Source organism: Hylobates moloch, unplaced genomic scaffold, assembly GCF_009828535.3.
Source record: "Hylobates moloch isolate HMO894 unplaced genomic scaffold, HMol_V3 SCAFFOLD_8, whole genome shotgun sequence".
Taxonomy (NCBI): Eukaryota; Metazoa; Chordata; class Mammalia; order Primates; family Hylobatidae; genus Hylobates; species Hylobates moloch.
Window position 1 is genome coordinate 66577738 of NW_026652283.1, and position 18584 is coordinate 66596321.

Genomic DNA, 18584 nt, shown 5'->3' on the forward strand with positions numbered 1-18584 from the left:
TCTAAATATTTCTCAATATTTCACAGTTCATTTGTGAGTTTTTCCAAATTGTTGCAAATCTCAAAAAAATTCCAACATATTTAATGAAAAATATTTGCATATAAGTGGAGCCACGCAGCTCAAATCCATGTTATTCAAGGATCAGCTGTATAACTAGGTTGGCTGGATATGCTAACACATTTATTTTCTTTGAGACTGACCATCAATAGGCTTATCAATCTTTTTTATAAACCTACTTAACCTTATAAGAGTATTTTAACAATTATGACATAAAGTATATATAATAAAGTGGCCAGCCACACACCTACAGTAAGAATTCAAAGAACAGTAGCTGCTGCCATTATTCCTATTATCCCTGCCTTCCTCTCAGATGACCAGCTCAACTACTTTAATGAGAAAAATGAAGCAATCTGATGTGAATTATTGCTCAGTTTTGCTTCTCCCTTCCATTTCAATTTTCTCTGTTACTGGATAATATTTGCTTCTTCTCCCCAGTTTTAGAGACACGGGGTAGTCTTTTTTTCATGTTCAGAGTCAACCCTTCATTCTGCACTTCTGATCCTAGACCTTCACCCCTACCTTGGTTCAATTAATTGTATTTCTTTCTCCACTCTCCTGCTCCCTGATGGGTCCTTCCACCTGACCTATAAACATACACAAATTTCTTCAAAGAAACACCTAATTAACACCACTATGGCACTTTTCTATACCTACTCTTGAATTATTTACCATAATCTATCCAGAATCAGTTATTTATCTGTCTTACCTCTCAATGAACTGTTAACTCCTTAAAGACTGAGGGTTATTTCATCTATTTGCATTGTACATCCTAATAACACTGATTATAGTACTTTACACATAGAACGGGCACTTACGGAATACATTTTTTAAAAACCTAAACTATAAACTTTCTGCAAACATATAAGGACTATGACAAAAAGTGCATCATTTGATTTTGCTTCTCAAATCAATGACAGAAGAAAGGCATAGAATTAACGTATCAACACAATCTTAAAATAATTTTACAATATCATTCTCCTCAAAGCGTCACAAATCAAAATTATTACAATTGTAAACATTTCAGGAAAAAATGATCTACACAAACATACTCTGAATCCAGAAATTGTGAGGCTTCAATTTTATTACAATGCTAAGGGTTCTTCCACTTAAACATTTTACTCGCTTTCATAAACTACCAAAAAAAGAATAGTTAACTAACAACTCAAGAGTCTGAAGGCTCATTTGTTATATGCTTAAATAAAAGTCAATTTGTAAGCATACAATTATCTAAATAAACTGTAATTTTATATCTAATATATCAAACATGGTAAGTAAATATGCAAAGTCTATGATAGGAACCAGTCTGCAACACGTTCTGTATTAAAACGAGGCAAGAAATTCACAAGATGGTTACAACAAGTGCTCCAGTCAGAACTTACCTTATACAGGTCGGGACATACACAATGTGTTGCTTAAATTTTCAGTTTTATTTTATTGCACTTCATGGGGAAACTTACATGTGGGCTGTGAATCCTAAACTTGCCTTTATTTCCTGGCTGGTTTTGTGCCTCAATTTCCTATAATTTGAAATAATGGTATCTAACTTGTCAAAATAATTTAACTTGAAATCAGGTAATACACACAGAGTTCAAGGCCAACATGGTGAAACCCCGTCTCTACTAAAAATACAAAAAATTAGCTGGGCATGGTAGCTGGCACCTGCAATCCCAGCTACTCGGGAGGCTGAGGCAGGAGAATCGCTTGAACCCAGGAGGCAGAGGTTGCAGTGAGCCGAGATCACACCATTGCACTCCAGCCTGGGAAACAAGAGCGAAATTCCATCTCAAAAAAAAAAAAAAAAAAAGTGTTGTAATTGCTCAATAAATGGTAACTGCTGAAACTGCTATTACAGTAGTAGCATTAAAGTAGATACAGGGATTTCCATGTAGTCTGATGTAATGGCTATTTTCAGTGTTTTCCAATCATTTGCTTATCTTCTCTTAGGGAAAAAAAAGTATGTTTCTTCTTTGAAGCTGTTCTTTAGGCACAGGTGTCCTGCCCACCGCCCTGCCCTCTAGTCTCTTAAGGGGATCAGCTGCCCTATTTCTCTCTGCAAACATTTCCCACACCTAAGCTAGGTGGCTGAAGCACCGGCACTGGCACAGGAACCAGTGCTGAACAAGAAAGAAAGATGGAGTCCAAACAGGGGACAGAGAAATAATAAAAAGGAGACTGTGGCTGACAATTCAGACAGAATACAATGCTGCCCTTTCCCTTAAGAGATACTACAGAAGTCTACTTGGCTAGCCTCAGTAAGAGTACTATGAAGTGTGTTAAATACAACAGGGTGAACATGGAAGCCCCACAGCTCAGTTTCACATAGAGGTATGTACAGTTTAGAGATTAACATAAGCATCTCCAGGTATAGGACAGTTTACAGGAAAAGACATATAGGCAGGAAAACTGCTACATTAGTCCAACTCAGCCATTTACCACAAATTAAGAGTGCCTCTCATTCTTACCAGTGCCCATAGTTAAGCATTTTTAAAATGATAAGTCAAAAGGGATCCCTCTCTGCAAGCGAAAAACCTAGTTTTTAGAAGCAAGTACTTTCTGTTCATCCTTGCCCATAACTGTCTTCTTATTTGGTTTCATATTTTGATTTATGCCTTTACCAGAAACCAGGGAAGTCCCTGTATCATCTCTGGCAGATGATAAAGATACACAGTCTTACATCCTCTAAGCAATATACTGACTCAAGTGTATGAGCCGTGGAGACAAACCATCCTTTACAGATTTACCTTTCTCTCATGCGGCCCCAGTATTCTCATTTATATGATAATTTTCTCTTAATAAAAGGTTTAATGAAGTATAATTTTTTTTAAATTACCAAATAAAAGAATGTATTAGAAATGGGTATGTGTTTATAACTACTTACTATCATAACTTTTAATATAATTTATATCAAAGGTAGGACAGATAAAATTTACTATTTTGATTAACATCTGTAAGAAAAATAACATTTTACTGAATGGTTACTGTGTAGCTGGCATTTTGCTTAACATGCCACATATATTATCTCCTTTAATACTCATAATAACCTGAAATATATTATCCTCATTTTGTAATTGAATAAATTAAGTCTCAAAAATATTGGGGAAATTGCCTAAAGTCACATAGCTAGTAAGTGGTAAACCCATATTTCATACCCAGAACTATCTGACCCAAAGACAATTTTCCTAACTTCTGCACAGTTTGTCTGACAGACAGAAGCAAAACAAAGAAGCTGCCTGCAGAAGAAAGTTAAGTAATCTTAAACAAACATAATCCCTCCCAGTTCCTAAAGGACTGAATCATATTTGACAACTCAATACTCAAATTGGTCTGTATTTGCCAAATACAAGTCCTAGTTATATGGAAACTTTCTTCTTTGTGCTTTACTAGAGTTAATTAAAAAGCTAGATCAGAAAACTCCTACCTGTGTTGCCATCTCCACTCTCCATAGATGGTTTACTGGTTTCTGACGGATTGTTCATTCTTGAGTCTGCAATAAATCAGAGGTGAATAAGGTTTTTAAAAAACTGGGGATGGAGATGGGATTGAGGAGGCAAAACTGTGGCAGAAAAAAGGGTTAACTAATGTTATAGTCATATAGTTAATAAGACCCAGTGTATACATGTCTGGCTAAAATACTAGAAATTGTAGTAAAAGGTTATCTGGAAGAAATTCAAAATTCCCCAGACCCTGAAGGGATTCACAAATAAACTGCCTTTTTAAGAATTTTAAGATTCTTTAAAGAAAGACAGCAGAACTGTAACCTGAAAAAAATTAGAAAGTCTGATATGTAAAAGGAATAAATGCTTTTAACATGAAGTAAAATTGGAAAGGGGGGAAGCACCTCACAAAATAAAATGTTATTCCCAAATAAAGTATCTTTTTCTATATGCAATGATATTCATTCATTATAACCAAAACAACCCACTAGTAATCTTGATAATAGATGGGACAGTAACTCAACCTATGAACTAAAAGAAAACACATCTAAGATAAATTATCTCCAAATTTACTCCCCTCCCCAACCAAACTAGCCAAAGTGAGAATATATTAAATTCATACCTCAACTATAAACCAGCACAAGAAGTTATAACATAAGGCATAATAGATATATCGAATAATTTCAAAACTGCATTACAACCACATCCACTTAAAGTAATACCTCAATGTCCTAAATGAAACTGCTAATTTGAGTTTATCATTTCTGGGTTATCTATTTAATGAAGGTTTATTTCCACAGTAAAATGTTTTCATCAAGCAATATTAGGTATCCCAGAAAATACATTAAGAGACAAGAACTCTGCTTTTCTTCTAACTCTTTGAAAGGGTAAGAAACGGAATATACATAAATATATCTCTTATTCTACTACTGTAAACTCAAACTTAGAATATTTATAATCAAACAAGTTTACTGTCAAGTTCTGCTTTTACCCCCATTAACTTATTTAGTGGTTAAATAAGTTAAGAACCATTTAACTTTAGTTATTAACAGAGAATAAATGTTTAAACTATACTGTGTTTTTGACCAAAGACCACATTTTGTCATCTGCTTAAACATCTAACCAGAAAATCAAAACAATCACTAGAGAGAATTCTCAACCATGTTCTTTACAGTCGAATTATCCCCATGCATAACAGATGAGAAAAAAAATCAGGAGTCTTTCTTTTATAAGTTTCATTTCCAATAAGAAGATGTGGAATAGCTTTTCTAATACAGTAAGTTTCTGTAACTGATGCTTGTCTTATGGGCTTAGGCAGTTCTGTCATAACTTTGGTTTGTTTGGTCTTCTGATGTTCAAAGGGTTAAAATTCATATGTTTGTGGTCATAAATGAGGGCCGTTCTACAACTTCCTTCTTCTCACTGTCCAGAGAAATTTAAATATCATCTGAAAGCATACTAAGGTTTGAAAGGAACAGGTGTACAACTTAGTGAAAAATCAGCTTTCTGAATGACAACCAAAATCTCATGAAAGTCAACAGAGATCACAACAAATGTAATAGAATATAGTATTAGCATACATACTGCTCAATGCTTCCTTTAAATGAATTTTAAAGGAAAGTGGAAAAAATGATCAACCAGTTAACATTCATAAAAAGAGTAACAGTTTTCTCACATATGTAAGCACCGCAGAAATAAGCATAATTCTTAACAAGTCATGAGCCTGACTTTGTACAATTCATATTCTAATTTTCCCATCTATAAAGACTATGTCACAGGTATTTTAAGTGAATCTTCTCAGATTCTTCTACTGAACTGTCAAGAGCTTCAAAAGCATTTAACAAAATTATCTCACATACACACAAAAATAAAACATTACTTCACATACACACAAAAATAAAATTGCACAATGGGAAGACTGTTTAAATAATATTTACTACTAACTGAAAGTAAGAGATGTAATTTCTAATTCTAAAATGATGTGTTAAAAATATTCCAAAAGGGTATTTTTCTTTCCTTTTTTTGAATTGCCAACTAAGTAAATACCCAAGAGTAAATACAAGATTGAATTCCTGACATAAATTTGTTGTTTCTGTCATTCACCCTTTACATAGTGGCTTTTACTGTGCTGGGCAGATACTGCTACCCTGGGTTTAGGCCATGCCTTCTGCGCAAGAATTCAAACATTTTCAGAAGTATCATTTTACTTTATCTTTGGCAACTATGAAGGTCGTGACCAGAGCAGCTTCAATTTTCAAGTGCAGAAAATGACAATATAGGAAAAAAGTCATTTGCAAAAGTTTTAAATGTAAGATATCCAAGTCCTGGAGTTCATATCATTTAACTTTCCAGGTGACTAGAGTAACTTAAAAAAGTCTCAGTAATTCTGCATGTAAACAGACAGAACTCCACACAAAATATGACCACCACTAGCCACCATATATCTAAAAATCAAAGTGCCTTGATTTATTTGAAATCTTCATCACCAAAGATGGTTTTAACCAATTTAAGCTAGACATCTTCCACTCCAAAAGGCTTGCTGTTCTATAGAGAAAACTCTAAAAAGGTTTTCCAACATTTAAAGTTGTAGTTATCTAGAGTATATAGTTGATTTTAAAAAAATTAAAAAGAGGACTAATCCTAGCAAAAATTTGAAGAGTTAATAGTTTCTAAAATCTGGAAATCGATCAACAGATCTATTGCATCAACCAGTACAATTACCCTCTTTGTTAACATTTATAAAAACTATTCTGCATTGTGACTCACCCTTATTTTTCACTGAGCATTTTGGTTTTTGTATAAGACGTTCTCATTAGGTATGAAAAACATTTTTATTAATATGTATATATTATCTATGTACAGTTACGCCTTGTTTCAGATTTAAAATGTTTTTATAACTACATGAAATGTTCTCAATAGGAATTTCCAAAAAGCAAAAATATTCATTCAAGCTGAACTCTAAATTCACTGTATTTACTAACGATACCCTCTGAATCAGAAGAGCTAGTCACAGGGAGGGACCTACTGCAAATTCAAGTAAGCTTGTGCTTTGCAAATGCTTTCCTCCTTCCCTGCTCAGTCCAACTTTCCCCCTCCCCCACACAGGCTGCATATGCGATTAAGCATTTATGCATAGTCAACCCGACACACTCTATTTCCATATTAAAGCTTCTAAGAAAAGAACTGTGCTGGTACCCACCTAGAACATAGTCACTGCAGTCCAGCATTGCTGTGAAATCTTCTAGAGGAGCAGAGAGTCCAAACAAGGAAGAAACAGGTAGCAGTTTAGGGTGGGGAAAGAAGGTACTACTATTTCTAACAAATCTACAGTATGTTCTTAAGAGAAAAGAGGGGGGTTGCGTAGGGTGGAAAGTGGATTAAGGGGAAAAGCAAAATACAACTTCTGTTACACCATAGCAATCTTCAACTGAATAAGGAAACTTCAGTTGCTCAGAGGAGTTTTAGTCTCTCCTACCAGCTAGGACTGACATTGTCAAGGCAACTGAAGCATGAAAAAGTTCCTCTTTTTGTAATAAAATAGAAACAAAGATTGCAGCTGGCAGTTTCCATAATGAAGCTTAATCAGTATGCGCGTGATTAGGGCCTTATGCAAATCTCTTCTCGTTAGCACAGCAGCCAGCACTTTGAAGTCCATGAACAATTCATTTACAGAATATACTGAAAGCACTCCCTGCATAATTTAAATCGTTGCATAAATATTTATCAGGCTATTTGCATATTAATTGGCAGTGCATGAAGGGAAAAATTATCTCCTGAGTGCCAGCATAATAATTAGGAGGATAAAATGAGACTTCTTCCAATGGCCTGGCTTCTTGGACCTAACTGGAGATAGTACCAAGGGAGAAGGGAGGTACAGGAGACAGAGTTCTGTTAAAATGCCACTGAAATGACACGTACAAATTAGAAACAACCCTACAGACTTAAGCACCTTTAATCTTATTCCTGCTGGCAACAATGACTTCAGTAATAAGAGGATTTGCAAAAAGCTTTCTACACAATCCAAATAATCCCAAGGAAACAATTAGCAAGGTAGAAGCAGAACACAAGGCTGTCAAGATGGTGCTAGTCTACTGATAGGGAATTTTCCAATTCTTGACACATTTCCGTCAAGAGAAAGTCCCACTTTAAGAAGAGGCAATAGTAAACCCAGAAGCAGTGCAAGGTGTATAAAGTATCTTAAAGAGTACAGAAATTCATTACCTACAAATATTTTTATACTACCAAGTTAACAGAATAGATTAGTTGAATGCTACATATTATGCAGTATCCTTCCCCCATGAAAATAAATCTCAAGTAGAAAGAAGACAGTTTGTTACTTAGAATCTCTATTGTCAAAGGGTAGGACATGTAAATTGTGGAATTACTTGGTATTCTCAAGTATATTTCACTTAATGAACATACATACATATATATAATCCTTACTCAACTATATGTTTATTCAATTTAAAGTACATTTACAAGGTAAGTCATCAACCCAAAATTTTTCAGGCATTACAATGACAACAGCCTAATCATCACAGACAATTCAGAAGATTTACAAAACCTCCATGGAGTAATAAGCATTATTACCCCTTTCTTTCCTTAAATATTATTAAAGTAAGGAAACTGAGGCACAGAGAATTAAAACACTTTATCCAATGTCACACTAGTCATTCGGAGTCAGGATTTAAAACTAGAATTTTCTGATATCAGAATCTGTGCTCTTGGCTATTCCTATGCATTATGGATGAGTTAAACACGTAGGGAATTGCTGAGAGGTGGTAAAGCAGCAGACTGAATGGTTTGTTTTCAGTGTAGTGAAGAAACCAGTAAATGGCAGCAAAGACATTGTGTTTAAAAGTCAGGTGTGTACAGATACACAGAAGAGTGCACGAGATTTGAGGAGAGTTCTCAAAGGTGTCGTCCCATTAATAACTGTTTTTATTTATAACTAGTCTTCAAGAATATCAAATGCCTGATTTCTAAAATATGTATGTACCTTTTCCCAACATTAAGGTTGAAATTAAACTCAGCATGCATATGAGGAAATGAAAGACAGATTTTAATAAGGGGCCTTTCAAAAGATTCCCTTGCAAGTCAGCAGAGGACCAAAAACCTTAAACTTTTGGATCAGCACTCTGCATTACTAGTTTTTCTGTTTTACTGAATCACAAAATGCTTATGAGGAGAGACTTTGGGGGAGAAACTTAACACAGCCATTTAGTACCTGTAATACCTGTTTCAGTTCCTTCCCTCTTCGAGCCTTAATTTTATCATCTGTAAAATGATGATATCCCTTTCATGAGGTTATTGTGAGATAAATGTTTTCATGCTTCTCAGACAAGAGCGTGGACTGGAGGAATGTGATGCAGTTGTGCCAGGGCAGACATCAAGTCACTGGATAAACATGTCTATCTTTTGAAAGCATCAACCTTATTTACTATTTCACACCAATTTGTATTAAAATAAGAATACATTACACAAGAGAACACAAATTTCAAATGAGTTTTTAAGGTAGAATATGTTGGATTATACAAATTCTCCTTGGTGAGAAAAGATGAAAAGCAATGGTGAATGTGACTAGATTACAGTAGGTATCAATAAATGTTTATTTGCCTCCTCTTCCACCTTTACGAAATTTAAAATTTATTGTTTGCATTTATTATGGGATATTTCTGCAACTTACCATCTGCCCTTTTCTACTTTATGTAACAACATCTCTAAACTACCTTTCTACTGCCAGTGCGGTCTTTCATATATTAGCTAAGGACGACTTGGAGCCAGACAATCATTGCTGACAAAGGAGTGTGTCTGTACCCAACAGAAGCAGTACCTTCCTAGTGAAACAGCCTCCCCCTCAGGCTAAGAGAGTCCCACAAGACCTGTAGCAGGGAGGCTATAGTTTACCAGCCCACACAGGCTACTATCTAGAGTGGGACCCCCTTCCCCTCTACTGCAAAGCTCACCCAGAAAAAAAAGCTCACTTTGCTACAGTGGGAAGGAAAGGCAAGAAAAGTTCCTTTCTGCCACCCTTGACCTAGGTACCCTACTAATTTTAGAGGGGAAGTTTAAACACCAGGAGTTTGTCCAAGCCTCTACAGATGGATTGGGAGAGGGACTGTCACCATCTCTTGCCTGTACTCCACAACCATGGCACATTTATGTCCAAAAGGAGAAAATAACAGCTTTTCCCACAAAGTTCAAATGTCCATTTCACTTGGTCATCTGTCTGAAATAATAGCAAAGAATCAATTAGACTAAAACTTAACCTAGAAAGAACACCCTTTGTACAAAGGAAAATCATTTTTGAGAGGTTTGTGGGATTGTCAGTCATTCACATTTGAGCATGAATTAATCCAATCCCACTGCTTTCATTCAACACCTAGTTTAGGAGTTGATTAGTGAGGCAATGGTTGTTTCTACTAGAGAAGAGGCCAATAAGTAATAAAATAACTGATGTTTAGAGGACCTGGATTGGGGGTGGGGTAATGTGGGCAAAGGGTTCATAGAAGGTAGTAATAATAGGAAATAGTAACATATGGAAGTATAAAAAGGAGCTGGAAAGGGCAAATTCAAACTCATGTATTTCACAATTACACCTAAAATGTAGCCTTTTTTTTTTTCTAAAAGAGGGGACAAACGCTCTTCCAGGACCCAGAATTCATAGTTAACACTACTAGTTTTTTTTTTTTTTTTTTGAGATGGAGTTTCACTCTTTTGCCCGTGCTGGAGTGCAGTGGCGCAATCTCAGCTTGCTGCAACCTCTGCCTTCTGGTTTCAAGCGATTCTCCTGCCTCAGCCTCCTGCGTAGCTGGGATTACAGGCACCTGCCACCAAGTCAGGCTAATTTTTGTATTTTTAGTAGAGATGGGTTTCACCATCTTGGCCAGGCTGGTCTCAAACTCCTGACCTCGTGATTCGCCCACCTTGGCCTCCCAAAGTTCTAGGATTACAGGCGTGAGCCACCATGCCCAGCCAACACTACTAGTATTAAAATATTTTTATACTCATGATCTTATGGGCCAGTGTAGGTATCATTAGAAATGAAATTGAGGGCAATGACAACTAAATCACAAACTAGTGTTTTAAAACACACCTTTTATGTGAGAGTGAACTGAGATTGGCCTATACTCTACCTTACTAAATCATTAACATCCAGCCTGGTCATGTTCTATATGAATAGCCATTTGTACCCTTCATTCTGTACTGACCGTGTAACTAGTTGAACAAGCAGAAACGTCTGACTCAAAAATTATTGCCTGTTACCTCCTTTCTATATCATGGGAGGTGTCTGCATCTTTTAGCGCCATTGGTTTCACACCAGGCAATCTCAACAGTACACCAGTATCCTTTCCAACCTTCATCTCTTTTCCAATCTACCAATAATTTAGTGTCCTATTAACTTACTTACAGGAAACACTTAATGATATTTCAATTCTCAGTAATAAAAATACTTAGTACCTCAAGCATTATCAATAATTATTTACAAAGTCCAAAAAACCCATCACACACAGCCTAAAATAATTTTACTAATGCCCACCAAATATGAAACAACATTCCAGGACTTGAAAATTTGAGACTCAGAATCAAGTAATAGGTATTGGCACTGCCACCATTCTTGTCAACTACATCACAGACTATGTAAATGATACCCTCTAAGGTTGCATTATGGGGCTCTCAGTGTCCCCTCCCCCCACAAAAAATCTTTTAGAATAACTTAATGGAATTTCTGTCATTTACTAAAAATCTAGATGGGCAGATACCACGAAAGAAATGTGCTTTATCAACGTGGCTATTAAGCACTGCCAAATAACAAGCAATCTGAAGGATAATCTTACTTCATAAAAAGTAAACTGAGGCCTAGTTAATGACCCTTAGGGTCACATAGCTACTAAACAGAGAGCTGAGGTATGGTGGGGGTTGGGGACTCAGGCACAATACGGAGGGCATGAGAGGAAGACAAGTAAAATAAAATACGTAAAAATTCTTATCCCATGAGACTGAGATCAGTAGTTGGTTGGCTGAACAAAACGGTCAACCTAAATATCATAAACACATGTACATAATGATTGTATTTTAACCCAAAGCATATAAATACGCATTCATTCACCAATTTTTTTGGGCCAAAGCCTTTTCTTTGAGTTTGGATAAAAAACTCAAAAGATTTTTAAGTTTTTCACTGAAAGTCACATTTTGCGTTGTACACATATGTATAGACTAAATATTAGAAACTCAAGAAAAGTTCCATAGAACAATGCTTCTTTCCAGGTATAAATGTATTGCGATGTGTTCTAAAATATTTCTTTAAAAAAAATTGTTGACTTCAACCTATTAAATTGACTTCATGTCTCATAGATTAAAAAACACTGCTTTAAAAGTGGGACAAGAATTATAAGACACATAAAGCAATCTGAGTCCATAATCCTTTTCTTTCTATTTTTTTAGAATAATTTATCCCTACTATTTTATAGCTCTCTTGCACACATCTAATTCAGTATTTTTTAGCAATTACCCTTTATCAAATCTTTCCAAAGCATTTAACTTAATTTTCACAGAAACATCATCTTTCTTTTTCTATTCTTTTCCTTGGTTTATATAGTTATTTAAATTGTGTAATTAGGCTGGGCGCAGTGACTAACGCCTGTAATCCCAACACTTTGGGAGGCCTAGGCAGGTGGATCACCTGAGCTCTGGAGTTCGAGACTAGCCTGGCCAACATGGTGAAACCCCATTTCTACTAAAAATACAAAAATTAGCTAGGCGTGATGGCATGCACCTATAGTCCCAACTACTCAGTAGGCTGAGGCGTGAGAAATGCTTGAACCCAGGAGGCGGAGGTTGCATTGAGCCGAGATCATGTGACTGCACTCCTGTCTGGGTGACAGAGAGAAACTCCATCTGCAAATAAATAAATAAATAGTGTGATTAAAATTAGTACAACTAGCATGAACAGTATTGGGAGCACAAACAAGTAAATTGTTCTTAATAACTTTACAACTCAACTGGTAGACATACCATGGCGTAAGTCTTCAGCATGCTATAGGGAATCAGATAGTGTATCAAACAGGAATGGGCTGTTACTTAATCTCATCAAGTCATTTAAGTGGTGGCCCACTGAGAAAGCTACTACACCAGAAAGCAGTTTGAAATGACATGTTTCTGGACTCTTTTAACCTGTGCTATATTATGTTTTTACAGCTATATACATAGCTCATCTACTGTTCACTCTAACAATCTGGCATTCTTTAAAACTAAATCTATTACAAAATCCAATCCTGAATTTCTTGGTTGTAAAAGTTTAAATCTTTGTGTAGCTCTATTAAAGTTTTATCATTTCACTAAACTTATCTGTCTAGCCTATCCTATATGATCCTATCTTACCATACTGTTTCTTTACTTCTATAACTGTCTTTCTTTCATTCTAGTTTAAAGTGTTTTGCCAAGTCATTGATTTCAATCATTAATGGATTCCACAAGTATTTACTAAGTGCTTTCAGGCACAGGCATAGGAATTGGGAAGACAAGAACGTGTTGAGGATAGGCCCCCAAATCTGGCCATAGACAGGCCCCCAAAATGGCCATAAACAAAATCTCTGAAGCACTGTGACATGCTCATGATGGCTATGACACCCATGCTGAAGGTTGTTGGTTTACCGGAATGAGGGCAAGGAACACTTGGCCCACCCAGTGCAGAAAACCACTTAAGGTGTTCCTGAACCACAAACAATAGTATGAGTGATCTGTGCCTTAAGGACATGTTCCTGCCGCAGATAACCAGCCAGAGCCCATCCCTTTGTCTCCTGTTTTAGTTAATCTAAATCTATAGAAACAATGCTTATCACTGGCTTACTGTCAATAAATATGTGGGTAAAGCTCTGTTCGTGGCTCTCAGCTCTGAAGGCTGTCAGCCCCGATTCCCACTCCGCACTCAATATTTCTGTGTGTCTTTAATTCCTCTAGCACCACTGGGTTAGGGTCTCCATGACCGACCTAGTCTCGGCAAGCAGCGCCCAAACTGGGGCATTTCCGGCTCAGGCCATTCCCTCACCCCTGTACAATGCCTGTCCCCCGCCACAGCTGGTAGTGCCGCAGTAGATTTATGCTGCCCAAAAGCTGTGAGCCTTCTGCCTGGGGAACCCCTGCAAAAAGTGCCAAAAGGAGTCTGTCAATCCTTGCCAGCGAGGATGGTAGGATTACTTCTAGGTATGTCTAGTTTAAATTTAAAAGGAGTGCAAGTATATACAGAAGTCATAGATTCAGATTACAATGGGGAAATTCAAATTGTTATATCTACTTCTGTTCCCTGGAAAGCAGAGCCAGGAGAGCGTATAGCACAGCTCCTGATTGTGTCATATGTGGAAATGGGGAAAAGTGAAACTAAACGAACAGGAGGATCTGGAAGCACAAATAAACAAGGCAAAGCAACTTATTGGGTGAATCAAATTACGATAAACGTCATACCTGTGAAATAACTATTCAGGGTAAAGAATTTAAAGGTTTGGTAGATACAGGAACGGACATTTCAATTATTTCTCTACAGCACTGGCCGTCCGTGTGGCCGATTCAACCTGCTCAATTTAACACAGTTGGAGTTGGTAAAGCCTCTGAAGTATATCAAAGTAGTTATATTTTGCATTGTGAAGGGCCTCATGGACAACCTGGGACTATTCAACCAATTATAACTTCTGTACCTATAAATTTATTGGGGAGAGATTTATTACAGCAATGGGGAGCACAAGTTCTAATTCCAGAACAATTATACAGTCCTCAAAGTCAACATATGACGCAGGAAATGGGGTATGTCCCTGGTATGGTACTAGGAAAAAATCTGCAAGGTTTGAAGGAACCACTTCAAGCAGAAAGACAAAGTTCCTGCCAAGGTTTAGGGTATCATTTTTGATGGTGGCCATTGTTAAGCCTCCAGAACCTATACCTTTAAAATGGTTAACAGATAAGCCAATTTGGATAGAACAATGGCTGCTAAGTAAAGAGAAACTGCAGGCTTTAGAGGACTTAGTAACTGAACAATTAGAAAAAGGACACATAGCTCCAACATTTTCCTCCTGGAATTCTCCAGTCTTTGTTATTAAGAAAAAATCAGGTAAATGGAGAATGTTGACAGATCTGAGGGCCATTAATTCAGTTATACAACCTATGGGGGCATTACAGCCAGGATTGCCTTCTCCTGCTATGATTCAGAAAAATTCACCTTTAATAGTCATAGATTTAAAAGACTGTTTCTTTACTATCCCCTCAGCTGAGCAGGACTGTGAACAGTTTGCATTTACAATTCCTGCGGTAAACAACCTGCAGCCTGCTAAGTGTTTTTATAGGAAAGTGTTGCCACAAGGCATGTTAAACAGTCCAACAATTTGCCAGACTTATGTAGGGTAAGCAATTGAACCTACTCGTAAAAAATTTTCCCGGTGTTACGTTGTTCATTATATGGATGATATACTTTGTGCTGCCCCCACTCGAGAAATATTACTTCAATGTTATGATCACTTGCAAAATTCGATTTCTCATGCTGGTTTAATTATAGCTCCTGACCAAATTCAGACTACTACTCCTTACCCCTACTTGGGGACCTTAGTAAATGACACTACCATTGTGCCACAGAAAGTTACCATACGTAGGGATCAATTGAAAACATTAAATGACTTTCGAAAATTACTAGGGGACATTAATTGGATACCACCTGCTCTAGGCATTCCTACCTATGCCATGAGTAATCTATTTTCTATCCTTCGAGGAGATCCTAGTCTCACTAACCCTCAGCAATTAACAAAGGAGGCTGAGGCAGAGTTACAGCTAATTGAGAAGCAAGCGTATAAGGCTCAAATAAATAGAGTAGATCCAGAGAAGACTCTAGATTTGCTAATTTTTTCTTTTTTTTTTTTTTTTTTTTTGAGACGGGGTCTCGCTCTTTCGCCCAGCTCGGAGTGCAGTGGCGCAATCTCGGCTCACTGCAAGCTCCGCCTCCTGGGTTCACGCCATTCTCCTGCCTCAGCCCCCCGAGTAGCTGGGACTATAGGCGCCCGCCACCGCGCCCGGCTAATTTTTTGTATTTTTAGTAGAAACGGGGTTTCACCGTGTTAACCAGGATGGTTTCGATCTCCTGACCTCGTGATCCGCCCGCCTCGGCCTCCCAAAGTGCTGGGATTACAGGCGTGAGCCACTGCGCCCGACCAAGATTTGCTAATTTTTTCAACTCAGCATTCACCTACTGGTGTTATTGTTCAAGAGCAAGATCTTGTAAAGTGGCTTTTTCTTCCACATACTAATTCACGGACTTTGACTCCTTATTTGGATCAAATTGCTACTATGCTAGGAAATGAATGGGAGAACTCAGATTGTTAAATTACATGGATATGATCCTGGAAAAATTACTGTCCCTCTTACAAAGGCAGAAATACAACAGGCTTTTACAAATAGTCTTACTTGGCAAACTCACTTAGCTGACTTTGTGGGTATTCTCTATAACCATTTTCCTAAAACGAAAACTGTTTCAATTTTTGAAAATAACTAATTGGATTCTCCCTAAAATAACCAAATTTAAACCAATTGAAGGTGCTGAAAATGTCTTCATGGATGGGTCTAGTAATGGTAAAGCTTCTTATTCTGGCTTGAAAGGTAAAGTTTTCCAGACACCCTATATTTCAGCTCAAAAAGCAAAGCTTGTAGCTGTAATTGAGGTATTGACTGCTTTCGATATGACTATTAATGTGATTTCTTATTCTTCATATGTGGTTCATTCTACACAGTTAGTTGAAAATGCTCAGCTACGATTCCAAACAGATGAGCAGCTGATGACTTTATTTACCCAACTGCAAACGGCAGTTAGGAGTAGAATGCACCCTATTTACATCAACTCACATTAGGGCTCATACACCTCTTCCAGGACCTTTGACTGCCAGGAATCAAATGGCTGATCACCTAGTTGCTACTGCAATATCTAATGCCAGACACTTTTATAATTTAACCCACGTTAATGCCTCTGGTCTCAAATGCAGATACAGCATTACCTGGAAAGAAGCTAAAGCTATTATCAAGCGATGCCCAACTTGCCAAATGGTGCATTCCTCATCTTTTACAGGAGGAGTTAATCCTCGAGGATTGGAACCTAATTCTCTTTGGCAAATGGATGTCACCACCCATATTCCCTCGTTTGGGAGACTAGCTTATGTGCACGTATGTGTAGATACATTTTCTCACTTTGTCTGGGCTACATGCCAATCAGGAGAGTCTTCTGCTTGTGTTAAACGTCACCTTTTGCAGTGATGGGCATTCCAGTTTCTATTAAAAGGGACAATGCCCCAGGCTATACTAGCCAAGCTCTAGATACATTTTTCTCTATATGGAATATTAAACACATTACTGGTATCCCATATAATTCTCAAGGACAAGCCATAGTGGAAAGAATGAATCTCTCCCTGAAACAGCAGTTGCAAAAGCAAAAGGGGGAAAACAGGAACTACGGGACACCACATATGCAACTGAATCTAGCATTATTGACTTTAAATTTTTTGAGCCTACCTATAAAGCCCAGATGTTATCAGCAGCTAAACAGCATCTACAGAAACCAGCTGCAAAGACAGAAGCAAAACAACTGGTTTGGTGGAGAGATCTGATAACAAAAAGTTGGGAAATAGGTAAAATAATAACTTGGGGTAGAGGTTATGCTTGTGTTTCTCCAGGCCAAAACCAGCAGCCGATTTGGATACCATCAAGAGACCCGAAACCTTACTATGAGCCAGATACCCAGGAAAAGGTTCTGGGAGGATCCCAAAAACCCCCAGGTTGCAGCCATGTCGAGACTGACACTGAGGAGGACCTCAACTGTCATGAGCAACACCCGTTAAACACAGCCACCTACCTGGGGACAGATCAAGAAGCTGTCACAGATGACGGAAGAAAACCTGAGGAAAGTGGGACAACCAGTCACAATGAGTAATTTAATGATAGTTATGATAGTGGTGATCACCAATGCCATGAGTATTCCTTTAGCAAAGGCTGACACAGAGAACAATTATACTTATTGGGCATATTTACCTTTTCCACCACTTCTACGGCCTGTAACTTGGCTGGACCCCCCCAGTGGAGGCATACACTAATGATAGCTCTTGGATGCTCAGTCCTACAGATGTTAGAGGCCCATCTCACTCACATGAGAAAAGAACTGTTATGAATATTTGTTTACGATTTGAACGTCTGCCTATCTGTTTGAGAAAGGCCACTAGTTGCCTACCCCCTCGCTATCAATCTTGGCTGGCAAATAATGCCTGGACGTAATCACTTTATGACACAGTTACACATGCTTTTTGGTCTCAGTATTTACCATAATAAATCTGCTCTTATAATTGAGGCATACCACCCTCAAAAACAAATCTGTAAACAGGATTGGACCTGGTCAGAAAAAATGAACGTACTTGTTTGGGAAGATTGCATTGCAGAACAGGCAGAGGTGCTGAGCAATGAATTCCTATGGAATCATTATTGATTGGTCTCCTAAGAGGATGTTTAGCTTGAACTGCACCTCTCAGTCTGCGTGCCACGGCCACACTATGTTCAGCTGGTCTAAACAAAATGGTCAAATGGTAGAAATGGTAAGAAGTACGGCAAGAGTTCCTATTATCTGAAAACATGGCGGTCTAGTGGCACCTCAACCTCAAATGATATGGCCCACTGTAGGAGCTAAACATAAGGATTTGTGGAAACTATTAATGGCTCTTAATAAGATCAAAATTTGGGAAAGAATAAAAAAGCAACTAGAAGGACACTCTACAAACTTGTCTTTGGATATTGCAAAATTAAAAGAACAAATATTTAAAGCATCCCAGGCACACCTGACCTTAATGCCAGGAACTGGAGTGCTTGAAGGAGCTGCAAATGATTAGCAGCTATTAACCTGTTAAAATGGATAAAAACTCTTGGAGACTCTGTGATTTCAATGATGATCATGCTTTTAATCTGTGTTGTCTGTGTATAGTCTGCAGATGCAGATCCCGACTCCTGCGAGAAGTAGCTCCCTGTGATAAAGCCACTTTTGCTTTTATCGTTTTGCAAAAACACAAAGGGGCAACATGTTGG

At 37.6% G+C, this 18584-nt stretch overlaps 1 protein-coding gene across 6 annotated transcripts in view; it reads right to left on the minus strand.

Annotated features, from left to right (window-relative positions):
* Nucleotides 1-18584, minus strand: part of POU2F1 (POU class 2 homeobox 1) — a 208780-nt gene that overhangs the window by 92182 nt on the left and 98014 nt on the right. For 5 of the 6 annotated variants that reach the window (XR_004249289.2, XR_009214595.1, XM_032161096.2 and 2 more), the window contains one exon: nucleotides 3479-3544. Coding sequence is in view for 4 of the 6 variants with exons in the window: in XM_032161096.2 (XP_032016987.1) it covers nucleotides 3479-3544 (66 nt within the window). In the remaining 2 variants the exon portion in view is untranslated. Of the gene's footprint in view, nucleotides 1-3478; nucleotides 3545-6693; nucleotides 6962-18584 lie in introns of those variants that run through there. The other variant, XM_032161097.2, reaches the window with a different exon arrangement.